The following is an 18,847-nucleotide window of genomic DNA, read 5'->3' as shown; positions in this document are numbered from 1 at the left end:
ACTCGGTTATTTTCACACACTGCCAAAATTTGCTGACAACACCAGGAGAAAAAAGGGAAAGGAAAACTGGTGATTTTCAACAGTTTATAACTCAGCTCAGCCTAAGCAGGTTTTTATGGGACAAAGAACAGAGATTTCTCTGTAGACAGCACTTTATTCCTGCCTAATTTGAAATATTTGCTGTGAATGATGGAAACATTAGAACTTCTTAAAGAAAACATAACAAAACAAAAATTCTAGCAGTTCGCTGGCTTTTTTTTTTTTTTTTACAGTAGATCATATTTGTTGAAGTAAATGGAGAGACTATTATCTACCTCTCCTATAATTATTTACAAGTAAGATACTTCTTAAAGAAAATGAAAATATTAGACTTGAAAGGCAGAGAGGTTCAAAATACGTAGTATTTCTTTAAGCAGTGAAATTTCCTCCTTGGAATAATTCACTTTTCTGCCTTTCTAGTGCCACAGTATTCCCTAAAGAGTGTGAAACAATCTTCTCAGGATTACAGCGTCAGTAGCAAACACAAGTTCTACACTAAGACATGCTATTTTAAATACATATCACTAACAAAATATCTAACAACTTCCTATAACAACTCCAAGGTAGCTTTCTGGAGTCCTTCCTCCGTTTTAACACCTTCTTTCAGTCCATATCTAGAATCTACTGAAGTAGCATTTCCTAAGCTTTTTTCTGTATATTCCCCTCATTCCCCCCTGCTCTGTTAGCTTCCTGTAGGGCCCAGGCTATTAAATGTAAACCTCTATCAAATAGCAAATTTAAGCACTGTTGTTTTGAATATCTGAAACCTTTTGCACAGAAGTGTGCCCTACAATTTGGGGAACAACACTGCTTTACAGTGTCAATGAACTGTAGCTGCACAACTATTGCTTTTTGTTAAAATATCAAACCAGCAGCTCAGCTGCTTCAAAAAATTTACTAAAGATTCCGTTAATGTTATTTTTGGATTGAAATAGTAGAAAACATTTTTAAAAGCACTAGAAAATTCTGCAAAACTAGAAAACATCTGAGAAGAGTGCTTTTCAAAAAAGACATGGGCTGGGAAAGTGTGCAACCAAGAATATACTGGAGTTTTTTCAAGTAAGATATTTAATTGACTGGGAGTCCTCAGTAGAGACATGTTTGCAGCAAAGACTCATGGCGAGGGTGAGTTTTTGAAGTTTGGATGCATTTGGCAGCTTTATAGAACCTTCAGACAGCCCAGCTACGTCTAAAACACGTTCAGCTAGTTAACTGTGCAAGTGTAATGTTTTTTCCATCTTTCTGTCCATGTGCTGACAGCATTACCATTCTCTCCAGTGCTCTTCTTCCTTCTTTGGCACAATGGATCTACCAGTTAATGCAGTTCCCAATACTTAATTTCAATACAATGGCTTTCCAACAATAACTTACTTAGGTAAGAGAGGTCATCATTTAAAAGAAGTGAGTAGTTATACTGAAAGTGTGAAAGCCTCACAATTCAAAATACATTTCAGGATATATTGTACAATACGTGTATATTTTAATGAGGAGGTTTGGCAGAGCAGTTTGGCAGAAGAAAGTACTGCCAAGTGATTGGATATGGGATATATCTCCAGTTGGTTTGGATTCCCATATCACCTTAAGAGCTATTGTTCCCATCCCCCAGTACACCAGCATTCAAGCCAGTCAAATTTATAGCTCAATAAATTTTTTTTATTAAAAATAAAAAGTGTGGCTTTTAAGTACTGCAGTCTTCCAACGTCTCTGTGCCAGGTCTAGATCAGAGTGTAGTAGCTTAATACGAAGCTAGAGAAGCTTGGCCCACTTTGCAGAGCACTCCTAATTTAAGAGTTTCAAGACTTAAGCCACATCTCTTTGCATTTTATAACAGCTGTTTTTCTATCCTTTCACTGAAAAAAAAAATAATGAAGAAAAGGAAAGAAAAAGAAAGGAAAGAAGATAGCATAGAAAAGTTAAATAAATAAATAATGGCTCACAAAACCACAGTGGAGGAACCACTGCTGGTCCTGCCAATAAAAACGTTCCTTCTCTTCAGGGCTGGCTAAACAACTGAAAGTGTTTCTAATGAACTGCTGGCAGCACTATCCATCATTGCACTAAATGGATTCCCGTCTCCCTAAACTAAGGATAACTATTCATCTATAATGCACAGTCAGAAATTAGGAAGTATTTAAGCCTTAGAAGTCTATTTCCTCACTTCTCCCCACCTCAAAGCTTGGTTTTACTCAGATCCCCTTATGTAAAGATGACAAGAGAAGTCTGATAGAGAAATTAAGTCTCTGTTCCAGTGCTAATGAATCATTCACATGAGTCTGAAAAATACTTTAGCAGACCAGACATCTGCAGTCTCATTTCAGCATTACAACTATTTGGAATTATGTTTGCCTCATCCCTCTCTCCTTTTTAACATTTGTTACACTGACTGGTGTCTTGCCTTAAAGTGGATAACAAGAAATTCAAGGTAAGATGGCACATTCACTTCTGAAGACTTGACTGATTATATAGATACGTATCTACAGAGGCAAATTAATAGCTCTCTTTAAATCATCAGAGATCAGTGAAGAATTCATAAATATCAATAAAACATGCCTACAAATAATGGAAATAACCACTCACTTCATCTCCAGGACCTCCTCCAAATGTTTTCTTCTTTCTGCTCGTAGGTTGGTCAAATGGGTTTCCTTCTCAGCCAAAGACTGTTGTGTAGAAGACAATTTTGCTTTCATCGACTCCAGCTCCTGCTTAACCTTCTCCATGGCCATCATCAGCTCTTCTACCTAAAACATTTTCAAGGAAGGCAGGAGAAAAAAATAGCACAGTGTGACTGACTGGAACTTACTAAAGGTCCCAACAAAGTTGGAGTTCTAAGATTACCAGTGCAAGTACACTGCATAACACTGTAGACCAGAAGCATCATCATCTACTGCTGTGTAAAGTATATCTACACGTTTTGGAAGCAGCATTATAGAATGTGAATTAATACGGTCTGGTCACTGAAACATTACCTTTGAAATACCAAACTACAAATCTTCAATTCTTCAGTATTTCTATTTTAGAGAATGTAACACAAGGAAAAATAGATGGTCAATTGGCATTAAATTAGCTTAGGAAAATGCTAAGTATTAAATAGAGCACATTGATAATTTAACATGAAAACAACTTCTCTAAAGAGAAGCAACGTATTTACTTTAAGAATGAAGTTAAGAACATTTCTCAAACAAGGAGAGGACTGGGTTTCCATGAAAATGTAAGTAAGGCTACTTCCCCCAAAACATCTGTTGAACAATGATTATAGCCATATTTGGTGATTCAGAAACAAAAGCACCTTCAAAGATGGTAGACAGTTATAGAAGAGTAATGCTTATATCTCTAGGCTACTACAAAATTACTTGGTTCAAAGGTTCAGAATTAAGATGACTGTAAATTCTAAAATATATAATGCACAAGTGACTCTAGTCACATTTTGTGTACTAGCAGTGGGTTTTGTCTCTGATAGAATTTGCCACTTAAACTAGCAAAACCACAATAAATAAATCAGTATAGCTATATGCATGGTGCATCACTTGCTGTCTAGGTGCTAGATGATGTAAGGTGTACAGCATATCATCACTTGCTTTAATAAATCAAGTATTCTGAGAAGTAGAGCTATTGGCTCAGGACAAACAAGGATAACAAGATTGTTTTTCACCCTCAGTAATAGATACAGCAAGAAATGTTGCAATTCAGAAAGACCAATTTATAAAATCTACCATAGTCATTGTGCAGTGCTTACTGCAAAATGCCTATTTCCATTCAAATGCAGCTGACAATGAAAATTCTTCTCGTATCCAGCAAATAAAGAACAATTTAAGATATGAGATTATCAAAAACTATTCAAAATGTACAATCAACAATTCATTCAGCAATCAACAGATCAAAGCAGAATTTCAGTGACACATACTTCAAACTGGCTAGGACGTGTAAAATAACCAAGCTTTTCGTCTTGCATTAGTGTACAAAATAAGACCAGAACCTCTGTCAGTTTTTAAAATAAACAAAGAAAAAGCCCCATAGAAGAAAACAGAGAAAAGTCGGAAAAGAATGTAAAAAACTGCAGAAATAATGAACAGAAAAAAATACTTCCAGGAAGAAAACTGATACCTAGAAAGAAAATAATAGTGATATGTTGGGCAAGTGAATATGTACCAGTATATCAGCTTCTACTTCCTTTGGCTGGATCATACATAAACATTTTTCTTTAAATCAAGGAGAAAAGAGGCATGCCAACTGCAAAATCCTCTGCTTCTAACAAAAAAACAACCTCAAACAAACAAGTCCCCAGCCAATGGCAACAATCTGAAAGGCTTGTGTCAATCTGTCAGTTGCCAAGATAAAACAGTCTTTGAAGCAACTTTTCCATAATGAAGTCTGAAAGACTTTTGCTGTCCATCATACCATTCCCAGCCATAAAATTTGTGATACTAATAACAAAGGATTGATTTGCTTGATGCAGATCTGTAGTGTAACAGCTCTGTGCTATTCCAACACAGAAAGGCTGGAGGTCGATAGCTGGGGCAAAGTTGTCAGTGCTGGGCGGCAAGATTAAAGTCTGCAGCAAAGTATGAACTTACATGAACTGGAGTACTGACTACCACATCTATTCTTTTTCTAATCACTCCATTTGGTAATTTCGTTCATTCTAAGGCTCTAGTCTATGTTTCTGAAGGTTAACAGAAAATTGATCTAATCACATATAGGGAATGGATAGAATGTGAATGGCTTTTACATGACACCAACATGTAGTCATCTGAAGTGTCATTGCTTTCCATTCTGTCTAGAAGGCAGTGCGCATCAAAGACAAAATTCATGGAAGTAGTATTGCTCATACTTAAAGACTTTATTACTTGGATTCATCAAGCTATAGATATTCCATGAGAGTATTTCCATTAAACTTGTACAAAACAAAGCATTTTACATGCCAAGCTATGAATCTTAGTGCAGATCTGTCTATATTTCTCCGTAAGCAGTCCTAGAAGAAATGATAAAGAAATATTCACTAGAAGCACATTCCTTGCAATGGATGTCCAATTTATCCTACATGAGAAACTTCAAATCTGTCTTTCATTTTTTGCTCTGAGTGCAGCTAATCATATAACAAAAAGTATTTGCCAAGAACCAGAATTTTCTGAGGCGTGCCGTTGACTTTTCGGCTACAAGGATGGAGCAGAGTCAGGAGGACAAGGTGTGTTCAGGGGATGTTAGGACACCACTCTCAGACATAGGGTCTAATTTCTGAGTGGTGCTTTGTGGAGCCAGGAGTTGGATTCCATGATCCTTATGGGTCCTTCCCAACTATGAACATTCTATGATTCTGTGATTTTCAGTAAGCTTGGGCCCTATCACTAGAATTATTTCAATTCAGAATGTACAGAATGCACTTTCGCTTCTCATTTCTCTTTCCTTGAATGACAGTTTACAGGCAGAAACGGCAATATGGCAAACAAAAAGCAAAATGCTACACACTGGAAAAACATTTGCAGTATCAGAGGACCTCTCTCTGGATAGTAAGATAGAAAAACTTCATTGGGAGCCATACACTCCACTTCTGTATGCTGTACGCATACAAATGAAGAGGAAAAAGCTGAAGAATGTTCTCCTACTGCAAAGGAAAAATTTCCAGTCTTAAATGACTGGACATGAATGAATGAATAGTTCAAATGTATATGGAGTTTCAATCTTGCAGACGGTCCAAGCTATCTGTTAGTCTTGGTATTTCTCTTTCTTTGCTGGTTTTTTTTTTGTTGTTGTTTGTTTTGTTTTGTGTTGTATTCATCAAGTATTTGAACACTTTAATGACCAAGTGAAAAAGGCTGCACACCAGTCTGTAATTAAAGGTTTCAAAGGGCATGGCAGAGAGACTCAGTATTACACAAAGATCTCTGCATACTCCTAAGCTGCAGATACATTACTTTTAGTTCCAGTGATACATGGGAAACTTATGCTTTAATGTTTAATTACCGAAAACAGCCACATTTTTATCTTCCCAACTTAAAGAATTATATTCCTCTCAATATACATGCAGGCACTGTGGGTTATGGGATAGCTCTTTGTATTCATGGCTGTATCTTAAATGTTCCAGGCAGAATACAAAAAGATGGAATTCTAGAGAATAAAGATACAAGTACCTGCATGAGCAATTTATTTTCAATGAACATTGTATAAATCAATCACTAGAGATCTTATCTTCAAAACCGCCTCAGCAAGCTAACTTCTATTTAAAATTATTGGCTTTCTGAACATAGATCTTTCTTGTATAAACAACAGATTAGTATTATGAGTTAAAATGTACCAGAAATCTGTTCTGTCCAAAATGAATTAAACCAAAACTAAAGGTCTTGCAATTACAATTCAGTATTAAGAGTACTACAAGTACTGGAAAAAAAATAATAAATTGACATTTCCCATAACGTGGTACTCAGCCTCTCAGAGGACTCTCTCCTACTTTCTTTCAGATCCTGAGTTTTTAAACTATTTTTCACTTCACTGTGTATACTGCTGAAATGATAAAAGGGGGTAAATTTCTGCATTATCTTTTACTGAACTGACTAAAATGCAGGACAGAGAGGAGAAAGAAACAGACCCACGAAAAAAAAGACAAAGACGAGTTCTGGCTCCATGTAAACTTGTTTGGATCCCAGAAAATTTTCCCAGAACAGATGTTAAGACATGGAAAAAGCACAGGCCAGGCTTGGGACTTAAGTATGTAATTTAACTGCCTCAAGTAACATATTACAGGGAGAAAGCATTGAGTCTGACATAACCTGGAATGCCAGCAGGACCAGATGGTTTGCTTAAATCACAAGCTAATAAACCTTTACACAAAATAAGAAGGAAATGAATTATGGTTTCATCACAGCCCCATTTCTGCTAAAGCAGTAGGGCTTTAGGTACTCCTGAAGACTATATGCAAGACACTTAACTACATCCAAGACACTTCTTGGCTATTCTGAACTAGGGGGACAACCTCCAAATTCTTGTAGGTATTGAGAAAGCTTATGGGTGTAGCTTTTTGAGGGCTAAAAATATCAGAAGAGAATGAGAGAAATAAGTACGCAGTAGCAGGAAATATCTTATTTTTCAGTAAGATTAGAACATAATTTCTGGTTTGTAAGGTAAGGATAGCCCTCAGCTGAAAGACATGTTGAAAGCTCTGCCATGCTGTCAGCAGTGGCTCTGCCCTTACCACATGTGCAGCAGCTTTGGCTCTGTGTCAGGCTCTTCTTATTCACTCCCAGTGCATGAGCATGTACATGCTGGAAGGTGCACAGAGGAAAGGCTTTTACGATGATGTTGTCACACTGTCACTGATCCTCTCATTGCACATACACAAGGGGTTAAGATGCTTTACCTTCGCTTTTATTCTGTTGGCACTGTAAAGATATCATAAGGTGAACAGACACTCATCATCTAAAGAGAGTGTTTCTCCCTACACTGCATGTATCTCCCCTGTGCAGCTGCTCCCCTTGTTCTGCATGGTCACTGTTAATGAATGTTGCCATGAGATTCTACACAGACAAGAGAAATAAAAAAAAAAAAGTTTGTTGAACACCAGAATTCCTCAGCTGAAATCCTGCCTAAAGAAACTTGGAAATAAACACAGCAGGATGTTGTGCAACAGTTATGGTGTTTCTACACACCATATTTATGTCCATTCCAAAAAGGATGCCAGATTTGCAGCACCCCTTTTGCCAAGGCCAACTGAGCACAACACTAGAGGGCTGTGGCAGACTTCACACATGAAGACTTTACAGGCGTTTTCCTTTGTACATAATACAAAGGGAGGTTAGCATCAAAACTCAGACAATGGCTGGTAAGTTATCAGCTGTCTAGGGACAAGGCAGGATATTCTGATTATCTGTAATACACAGCAAAAATTTTGGGAATAATTTTGGGAAAAAATTTTAGAGATGAACTGTGTGTTTCTTTACATTAGTGCGCAGTATTCTTAAACCTTTAAGTCACTGATGAGTCTAAACAAGGAAGCACACTAGTAGTTAGATTGACCAGAATATACCTGACATTAAAATGTCATTCCTGCAAACCCACAGAAGCAGAAACATGGGAGCTCTGTTAAGGAACACACTCCTAGAGCACCATCCGGAATGAATTCTGCTCATATTCTGAGAGCACTGTGCTCTTGGTATGAGCGAGGAGGAATCAAAACTCACAGATGTTTGGAAAAGAGAAAAGTCTGTTGAGCTGCCAGACCTCAGGCCTGAAGAAGTCACAGCTGTGTCCTTTTAGGATGTTTGGAGGTATCTGTGACAGTTGTATGTCCTAAATGAAGGCCATAAGCCATACAAATAAGCAATGGCCTGATGTTGGGACAAGAGCTCTTAAGAAAGAAGCAATAATCATCTCTACTTTACACACACAGACACAAATCAAGTCAGGTTAAGAGGAAAAAAAAAAGTTAAAGACTACAGTCTGATTTCCAGTAAGGACAGAAACCTGTTGCAATCTTTGATATCTGAAGGCTACAGCAAATTAAAGTTTTACTTCTGTATTTTCCTCAAATGGAACCTTTATCCGATGTAGAATTCTATGCATTTTAACCTTTGCAACCAAATCAAAGGATCTGTGCGGGCTGCCCTAGAAGTAATGCCTCCTATTTTATTATGTTAGCCCGTGATATCAGGGGTGGACATTGGTGGTATGGCAGAAGAGGTTGAACCTTCCCACTAGTATTCCGTTACATTTTGTTGCCGAGTGACAGATGGCAGCAAAGGGGCAGCCTGACATGGAAGTGCATATGAAGCAAAGGTGCATCACTGAATTCCTCCATGCAGAAAAAATGGCACCCACTGACATTCACTGATGCTTGCTGAGATCAAACAGTGGATGTGAGCACAGTGAGACAGTGGATGGTGCATCTCAGTAGTGGTGACAGCGAGAGTGGGTTGCCTTCACCGGTGCAGATTTTGAGGAGTGCAGCATGCATGCTCTTGTCATCACTAATGAAAATGCATAGCTAATGGTGGTGGCTATTCTGAAGAATGGTGTTTTGTAGCTGAGAATTTGACCTATCAAATAGTGCTATTGTTCTTTTTATATCCGTTGTAGTTTCCACAGAAATAAATAGGAAGCATTACTTTCAGAATAACCAATATATGTGGATTTATGTGAATCTACAATCATAGGAAACTGTCTTGTGTTTATCTTCTATAACTAGCAATGAAGCTCTCAAGCCCCTTAGGGACACAGCAGCAATCACTTCATCTAGAAATAACATACAGTATTGCAAAAAAATTGAATTTTGATCATCATTTAAAAAGACTATAGTTATAGAGAGTAGAATTTAGCATACTTAGCACATTCTGTGCAACTCTGCACAAGCATTTAGCACCGTTTGATACAGAAGAGAAGGCACCAGGGAGACCTCATTGCAGCCTTCTAGTACTTGAAGGAAGCTTATAAACAGGAAGAGGATTGACTTTTTCCATGGTCTGACAGTGGTACGAGAAGGGAGGATGGCTTTAATCTAAAACAGGGTGGATTATGGTTAGATGTTCGGCAGAAATTCTTTACTCAGAGGGTGGTGAAGCCGTGGCACAGCTGCCCAGAGAAGCTGTGGTGCCCCATCCATGGAGCCCTGGGCAGCCTGAGCTGCTACGTGGCAGCCCTGCCCATGGCAGGGGTTGGGACTGGGTGGGCTTTGAGATCCCTTCCAACCTAATCCACTCCACAATACTACAATCCAAACAACCTCTTTAGAAAAGTGTCTAATGCATGATACTGCACCCACAGCTATAAACGAGGACCTCTTCAAAATAACTTGGCCTGTATTTGGTTACATCTAATCTGTTAATTGCTGTTAAGGTAGCAGCAGTAACAGAGCCAAAGGAAGCCTTTCAGCTCAGATTAATTATCCAAGGATGTAAGCAGTTTTTCGCAGGGATTCTGCAAACCACACTGGTTTTAATGTTGCTGCATTTTAGACAGTTCCATAGAATCACACAATTGCTCAGGTTGGAAAAGACCCTGAAGGTCATCAAGTCCAACCTCAACCTAACCGTACTACCATATTACCCCAACAGCACTCCACTAAATCATGTCCCTGAGCACCACGTCCAAATGGTTTTTAAATATATTTATCTTTCGTATTACTTAGGATAATAATAATAATAATAAAATAGTTATCAAATTACTATTATTATTAATATATCTTATATAATATTTATAATAATTTAAGATAATTGTTTCATATTATCTTGGATGTTACCGTGGCAGACTGAAGTTTAGACACAGCCTGATATTATTCAAATTTTCAACTAATATTATTCAACTTTAACATTCTTCTCAAAAGATGTTAAGGTTCATGAACAGTTACTATGTGAAAGCCCATCCACGTACATGAAGGTTGCACATGTGGCTAAAACATAGCTGAAGAAGTGCAGTCTTGTTGGCAAGCTCAGGGAAGTTTCCACCTATTCTAACATGTGGAAGCAAATCTTTAGCATTGTAGTTAATAAACAGCAATGAGCAGAATCTAGCCACAACTGCAAAGTAATCCCACAGTTCTGAGCCAGCTGAACTAAGACTGAAATGCAGTGACGGCTTTGAAGGAATCTGATGATAAACAGCAGTACAGCAATGTCTAGAAGCTGTTGCGTCAACAGGAAATGTTTCATGAAGAATCTTCAATTTAATTAATCTGAAATCTGTCACTCTTCTGTATTTCGCTTTAAAAAAGAACGGTAAAGAAAGGAATACAATTTCTTCTCTTGCACTACATGTATTTTGATGAAGAATCAGTTGCCAAGAAAAAAAATTATATTTTTCTAATTTTTGCATTTAATCTACAATTCTAATGAGCTTTTCTAAAGCCTTAATCTACATACCCTTGTATTACACTTGCACCTAAGCTCACAATTTAAGATCACGACTGGAACACAGAAAAGAAGTTCCAAATGGAAGAAATACAAGCTTAGTTTTATGTAAATATTAAAGTTTTTGCTTGGGTCCTTACAAGCAAGAATTAATGTAAAATCTGCATGATTTCCTCTTTCAAACCAGATTTGAAGGCAACTCAAGACTTTGATTTTTACATGAGCCAAACCAGGTAAAGTAGAATCTGGAAGTAGGCACTTGAGAAAATACTATATCGGATAAAGAGGTGCGAAGATGGAGTTTTCTCTAGAATAAAAGAGATAATTTGAAATCAGTATTTATCTATTAAAAATGAAAATGAAAAAAATCTAAACAAAACCCTTCTAAGATCAGTGTTTGCACCCAATTTCCCCCAGTATTTCTCATTTCATTAAAAATATGACCTATAGTGAGAAATGCTCACTATACACTTCAAACAAAATTATCCTTTTAGGATCCCCAGTTCTCCTAAAAGTTCTCAAATTTTGCCCACTTTCCAACTTTGTGAAACAAGTTAAACAAAATCAAAGGATTCTGGGCTCCTTAGAAGTATTTTTGCCTGCAACATAAAAAAAAGATCTCTGTACCAAAATCATCTTTGTTTATCCTTTTCTATTCATTGCTATTTTCTCTTCATTCTTGTCCACTGGAGAAGCAAATCCCTCAAGCCCCCCACATAGGTACAGCTGAACACAACTAAGACTAGAACAACAATTGTGCAGTTTCACCTCTTAGAAAGTATATTACTGAATAAAGAAGGAATTCCATGCTATCCTTGACATACTGAATCAACCTTTCCATGTAAGGGGTGTGACTTGACATAAAACTGGATATTTTTAAAGGAAGAGGCTACACAATCCATCAAAATACTCTGGGGAGAAGAAGAAAGTTAAAGGAGAGGCAGCACTTCTGAAATGACTGCCAACAGCTTTGTTACCATGGACACAGTGCATGGTCACCCTACCTAGCCAAAACCAAAACACACAAAAGGAGGAAAAAATTCCAGACTTTGAAAAATGGCAAGAGTATATGTCAGGCTGACCACTGAGATTAAAAGCTCTTAAAACTATGTATATCAGAGGAAGAAATTCAAATCTAAGTTTCTATCACAGATTTCTGTTACTTCATATGACTTAAATACACATATGACTTATATGTATATACACACACTCAAAAACCAGACTAAGTTTTGCAGAAAATATTCAAGAGAATTTCAGCCAAAGAGAACGTAGACTGCTTTGAGCAATCAGGGATAAGCTATGCCAGCAGCTTCACCCCCAAAACATAGCTTGGAATACTGCCTTGATTCCCAATCACTTGTTTATCAAATTTCTCAGTGAGAAATACAGAAGGACACCTAAGAACATGAGTTAAAAGCAAACTGTCCAGCACGTGTTACAGAAGAGCCAGAATTTTGACAGCAGTGCTCAAAAAACTACGGCGCTCAGAAAGCTGTACGTAGGTGGTTCATGAGAAATCCAGCTTCATATTGCCCACGTACAAGGGTCTATAGAAAGTAACTAATGTGTGAGACTTTGTGCTCTGAAAATATCTCAAAGTGTGTTTTAGAAAATATTTCATTACCTATTCCAGTAACAGAATAGCACAGCAAAAGGGAAATGTATTTAAATTTTGCATTTTTAGAAAATGCTAGATTATAATCAGTGCTGAATGTTAGGGTCCAATATAAATTAATTATGTTGTAAATGCATTTTCTATTTTTACAAGAAAAGGTAGTTAAAGTAATGTATTTTAGGAAGATAAAAGAACCAGAATGGCAGATTTATGGCAAAGGCAAGTGAGAAGTATCACCCAAAACTTGGCTAGACTTTCAGTATAGCAACTTATAGATAAACAGAAAAGACTCTAAGAGGCTGTACTCAATATTCAAATCTCTGCAGCCATTGTACTTACAGTAGTGAAATCCTGATGAACAGGAGATGGGGAAAAAGAGACAACTGGTACGAAGGCTCCAGCTATTTATGAGTTAGCCAACAGACATGGCATCTGAATTGTGCATACGTGACAGAGAATTTCAGAAGCCTTGTTGCAAATAATTTTTTCATGTAATATGTGCATGAAATAAGATTAAGTCCAGCTGAAACAATTTAAAAAGATATTGGAAAGAACAAAATAGTGTATGACAGCATATTTAAGCAATGTGTTACCATTAGAATATTCAGTATTTAATTTCTTCTCAAAAGGCTAGGCAGACACACCTGCCATGTAGAATAAAAAGATAAATTGTATGAGCACAGATATAGCTGTTTATAGGTGTTGGTTTATATACTTAAACTAAATTAAAATTTCCCACTGAGAACCGTAACTTCAAAAAAAGTTGATGGAAAGTGTCAAAATCAGACTGCTAACTCAGATATTTCAGTTGAAGTAGCTACTTAAAGAAAAAAGCAAAAAATCGTGGCTAGTCTTTCATTTGTGTATTTGCCATAGCGATTTCGGACAGGGATTAGATGCTAGCTGCACTGTATAGATTGAGACTGCACTTAAGTAGGAGTTGATATTAACAAGAGAACAGTTACACTGTTATCAGCAAAAATGCTACCTAAAATTCTGAAACTACAGCTCTGCAAATGTGAAGGGAACTGAAGATAGAAAATAGCATGTTGCAGTCAGGCTCTGCACCATCACACCCCTAAAAATAGCAGCCTATTGTAAAAACCAGAATTCAACAACAGCTTTAGGTAAAAACACTTTGGTAATAACACTCATACAATCTTGGTAGAAAATAATACTAAGAATTTCCTGTGTCCTGCTCCCACAGTTCCATGCTTCCTCTGGTGTGCCTTTGTCCTGTGCTGGGGGACATGGACCAGATTAGCATTGATTCATTGGTTCAGACTGGTTCATGTCAAAATACTCATTAAAAAAAAAAAAAAGAAAAGGAAAAAAAAAAAGAAAACTATAATAATAATTTAGGTAACTTCATTTCACAGCATGGCCTCAGGAAGACTCAGGCTGGTAAAACTGAAGGGATGTTCAAAGAAGTATTAAAAAAAAAAAGGATAAAAGTGAGCAAAGAGAAAGAGGGCAGTTGCTAATTTCTTGTCTCTGTGAACTACAAATTATGCCCTTCAGTAATTAAGGCTTTAAGTGCAAGTAATTGTAATATTGTGTTTCCCGAGATAAGGTCCAATGCTACTTATTACTGATTGATGTTGAATTACAAAATCTGAACTTCTGCTTCACTTTACCCCACAGAAAGAGCCATGTCTTTTCATGAAGACAATCTTCTCAAGCATTGTTCTTGGAATGGTCCTCATTGTGATTAAATTGATATGGAAGTTAAAGTCCTGTCTTCTACTACAACCTTTCAGAAAGTACTTATTAAAAAAAATATAGAGGTCTCCACATACTTTCAGATGTACAATGTAATATGTTGAACTAATGCATTCAGCCGCAGTCTGTAACTATAATTTACATAATATTTACATACAGGATTCAACACGTGGAACAACAAAACCAGATGAATGTGTTGGAAATCAAGAACTTGTTGAAGAACATTCAAGCCTTTATATGTAAGAAGATTTATCAGCTGGAGAAATCTTGCAATATAGAAAATGAGTGTTAACACTCTTAACACACTGCCATAGTTAACACACATTGCCAGGATATTATCAAACACTGAAATAGTGCAAAGTTTTAGTCTGAAATGGGTATCTGAGAACTATGAAATCCTAGGTAGCTTCATGGACAGTGAAATTCACAAGCAAAGCTTGTTAAATAGCAGAAAATCACAATATCAAGAAATGAGGGAGGGTAGGATTACACAACACAGGGCTACAGAAACAACAATACATAATGGGGCAGAGGTACACATAGATGAGATGTCCTCATACCTTGAACCACTTAAAGCCAAAATGGTTGACCTCATGCATTGATTCATTAAACAGCTTCAGACAGGCAGTGAAGTGGTAGAGAACAAGATAAACAGAAGAGAGGAAATAAAAAGCATGCAATTAAAAGAAAATTATAATCATTTTGGACAATATTAAAATTTCCAACTCACGCATACAATTTGTATTTGGCCTAAGAATGATATCATCACCTGTAAAGATCAAAAGATTAATATCCTTCACAAAAACAAAGCCTTGCATTTGTAAAACTGCAAAGCTACCAAAGGGCTTCTGTCATAACACTAGAGAATATAGAGCAAAGCAGGCATTCTCTTAAGTAATCAAAGAAATGAAAAATAATTGAAGGAATGTATCCCCCTTGCATTTGAGGTGATAACCAGCTACTTGCCATCATTCCATGACTTGACTATATCTAATAAAGAACAACAACTGGGCAAACTATTGGGCACGGTGGGGCAAAACAGCTATCTTGTGGCTGGAACGAGACCCTCTGGTTGCTTTTCTGTGTGACATCCTATTGGTCATTACACTGTATAAAGTATGATGTGCCACAGAGGGCAGTTTAGTTATTCTGCTGGACTAAGACACAGCTGTCATAATCAATGATGGTGTGACCTAGAGGTCTTCCTCTTCTGATCCCAGTGGTTTCAAATCCATCCTTCTTCCTCCTCACTTCCATACAAACTACTACATCCAAATACATTTCCTGTTTAAGATGCTGTTACCCATCATATTCCAGAAATCTTTTCCCACAACTCATACTTCTTTTGGCTTTTCTCCTCACCTCTCAACCTCTCTCAGTGATCCTTATGGCTTACTGGCCCTCCGACAGCACATTTCCATCACCTTGCCTCATCATACAGATTGTACTGCCATTCGATCTATTTACCAGTTATTTTCCCTTTTCATCAAGCTCTTACCATATGATCTCATTGTTTGCCTCTCATAAGGCTTTGCTGGTGAATGTTTTCAAAAACCATAATGGAAATTTGTAGATATTCCCTAAGCACTAATCACTTTCCATATTTTATTTTAGGATGTCTCAGGTACAAATAAGATTCCGCTTCTACAACAGTTTCCTATTTTACTAACTCAGACTTAACTCTTGTCCTCTCCCTAATAAGCTTGCTTACAGCAGATAGACAACCACAAGGACTTCATGCTACTGGGCTAAGAATGAGTCCTCCTTTCTATCCTGCAACTGAAAGTTTCCTTGCTATTTCATTTCTTTTCATCTAGGACAGAACCTTCATATTTTTGTTAATCTTGACAGTACCGCTGACTCAGATGTCCTTCTACTCCTTGTGCAAAGGTTATTTTGAAACACTTGCAGAATTTCTTTTATGGAATATGTCTAATGTAAGACTTTTCTGGTTGTCTCTCTATTGCTAAAAGTTCTTTGGTTAGGTGTATTTTGTGTCTGAATGTGCAAAAATCTTCCTTCTGCAGATTGTGGCAATTTGTGCAGGAAAGTCCTGTGTAGCTTTGATGTTATTGTGCATAGTGTTAATGTTATTAGCACGTTTCTTTACTAGCAAATCAAATATAAGCTACCAATCACCTGCAAACTGTGCTCCACTCATCCTTCACCTTAACTACTGAGGTGACCTGCGATCAGCCTCTAGAATAAGCCTACCTCATACTTGTATTTCTGTAAATTTACCAGTTATATTCATCTTCATACTTACTTCCTAACATCAGACATTCCTAACACAAAATTAATGTACTACATTCTTCAAAGCTATCCTTCAAAAATTCACTAAACCTTACGCACCTTGTGTTTAGACCACAGCCACACAAAACGTTCTACAGGCTTTTCTACAGAATTTTCTACAGAATTCTACAGGCTTCTCTACACTCAAAGAACACCACTGTCACAATCCTCCAACAAAGAAATTAAAACATTATGACATCATAGATAACAAATTAGATGTTCTTTTGTTTACTTGTGCATCTCAGCAGAGAACTTGCTCTTCTGTGAGATACATATATTTCTGAGGAGGAAATCTATTCTTTTATGTGGTATTCACTACCAAGATAACATTTCTATAAGATAAATTTTTTTTAGAGTTTACAAGAAGTTTAGAAAGAAGGCACTCTTGAAAGTAAATTCCATAAAGTTACCTAGAATCTTAGGATACTTTAACCAGAATTATCCTCAGTATGTTTACTAGCAAACAGTGGATACTGACTGTAGCACAAAGAGCAAGAGTTGCTTTCTTCTTGAAAACTTGACTATTAACTAAAAAGAGCATAAAGATACATCTTGAAAGAAGGTGATATAAGAATACATGTTGAAAAAAAACCTTTAAAAATGTTTTAAAGTGTAGTTAGTTAAATCTTTTTCATTTAATTAGCAGAAAGAGAATACATCATTGCAATGTAACTGACCAAATGCCCCTGTTTGCTTATTATGGTCAGGAGAGGAACAGATAAAACACTGAAGAGGTTCACAAAAACCACAGTAAGAACACCAGGCTCAGCTCCTTATACTTCAAAAGATTCATCAAAATATAAAGGAAGTTTACTCATTAGATATGGTATGTTTTCCTAGTGATTAATTATGGAAGTCAAAATCTGGTCCATACATGATTCTTCAGGATATCTAACCCGTGACAGAATAAATTCAGGCATAGAAGTTTACACCTGCGGTTTCAAGGTGAGTGTGTATTTTCTGTGTGTATGCTTGCATTAAATAAAGGGTTTGTCTTTCTATCCAGTAGTTGAGAGACTGTAAATGAAATGAGATTGTGGCCCATATGCATGACCATGCTAATAAAATTCACCTTCTTTAAACATGCACAATGAACAGCACAGTGAGTGTAAGCATGTTTACATATAGAAGGATAGCTCTGATAGGTAAGATTAGTCAGAAGAATTATTACATAAAATAATACTTAAAAGATTAGGATATCTTGTATTTCTTTCTCTTTTTTTATTTTTCCCCAAGAAAATATCACCTGTGAAAAACAAATCTTAGCAGATTTTATGGGTTTTGTTACCCAAACTTGAACAGAGATAGCTGATTAAACAAAACCATCTATGTTTCACAGTACAGCAGTGGAAACAGTACTTTACTGTTTCCTAAGAGGACTACCAGCGACTTTATAAGATTGCAGACCTGTTTCTCAGCATTGATCCTGGCTGACTCCTCTTGTGCTAGCACCATTTCCCGCTCTGCAGTTATCTGAACACTTTCTCTGAGTGCCTCTTCCAATTCTTCAATCCGATCATCCTTTTTACGCAGATTGTCCTGGAAAATGATGGGAGACCAGGTGAAGAAGACTTGTTTGGGACTATAGCCTTTCAGTCAACCAAGTTCTATGCCAAGCAAAATCTGATTCTCCCTACCAAGGTGCAATTGCAGGCAAATTATCTTCACGCAAGGGAAAGAAAGATGAAGTGATGCAAGAATAGGAAGAAGATCATAGTAAAGAGAAGGAAATAGCTAGCAAAGTAGGACCTCAAAGCAAGAGGGTTTGCCCTCTCATCAGGCACATCACTGCCTTGCCAGATTAAACAGAATAGCTAAGCAAGTTTTGCTTGTGAATGAAGATTAGTAAGCAGTTCCAAAGAAGGAGAGTAGCCAGAATTGGTGGGAAAGCAGGCACGCAGAATTGTCCATTTGCTCACACATTCACCAGCAGGCATGGTAAAACGGGAAACAAAGCACTGCAGTCTTGCAACTTGCTACTTCCAGGTTAAGTGAGAGAAAAACAAACATCAACCAAACAGAGTTTTCTCTTGTTCAGATAAGACTTAAAGGAAGTTTTTTCAACAACTATCTAGAAATTAAGAATGGCAGTTTAAACCTCAGAAAGTATCAAGACTATCTGAAAATACATTCTTCAATTAAGAACATCTTCACAGTTGTAGGTTCCAAAGTCCCACTTATAGTCAAAGACCATGGAAGGAAACTCTCCTCAGAAAGTATATGGTTTAATTGGTAATAATATAATTTTTAAAATGATATTCAAAATGAATGGCATTCTTATTTGTATAGAAGACCCGTATTTTCTTAATATTGCTAGGAAAATAATTGTGTATCTTCTGCCTCTGCTGTA

The 18,847-nt window shown here is 36.9% G+C and overlaps 2 protein-coding genes across 11 annotated transcripts in view; one reads left to right on the top strand and one right to left on the bottom strand.

The window, feature by feature from the left end:
• NINJ2 (ninjurin 2) overlaps positions 1 to 18,847 on the top strand; it is a 512,961-nt gene that overhangs the window by 131,787 nt on the left and 362,327 nt on the right. The gene's annotated exons all lie outside the window — the stretch shown is intronic.
• The window catches only part of ERC1 (ELKS/RAB6-interacting/CAST family member 1), a 292,700-nt gene that overhangs the window by 102,686 nt on the left and 171,167 nt on the right, over positions 1 to 18,847 (bottom strand). For 7 of the 10 annotated variants that reach the window (XM_048942961.1, XM_048942954.1, XM_048942969.1 and 4 more), the window contains 2 exons: positions 17,905 to 18,036; positions 2,617 to 2,777 (listed from right to left, as the gene is read on the bottom strand). In XM_048942961.1, coding sequence (XP_048798918.1) covers positions 2,617 to 2,777; positions 17,905 to 18,036 — 293 coding nt within the window. The remainder of the gene's footprint in view (positions 1 to 2,616; positions 2,778 to 17,904; positions 18,037 to 18,847) is intronic. The other 3 variants (XM_048942986.1, XM_048943015.1, XM_048943026.1) reach the window with 1 other exon arrangement.

Source organism: Lagopus muta, chromosome 1, assembly GCF_023343835.1.
Source record: "Lagopus muta isolate bLagMut1 chromosome 1, bLagMut1 primary, whole genome shotgun sequence".
Lineage (NCBI taxonomy): Eukaryota > Metazoa > Chordata > Aves > Galliformes > Phasianidae > Lagopus > Lagopus muta.
The sequence above is the reverse complement of the archived record's forward strand: the minus strand, read 5'-3'. Positions and strand labels throughout refer to the sequence as shown.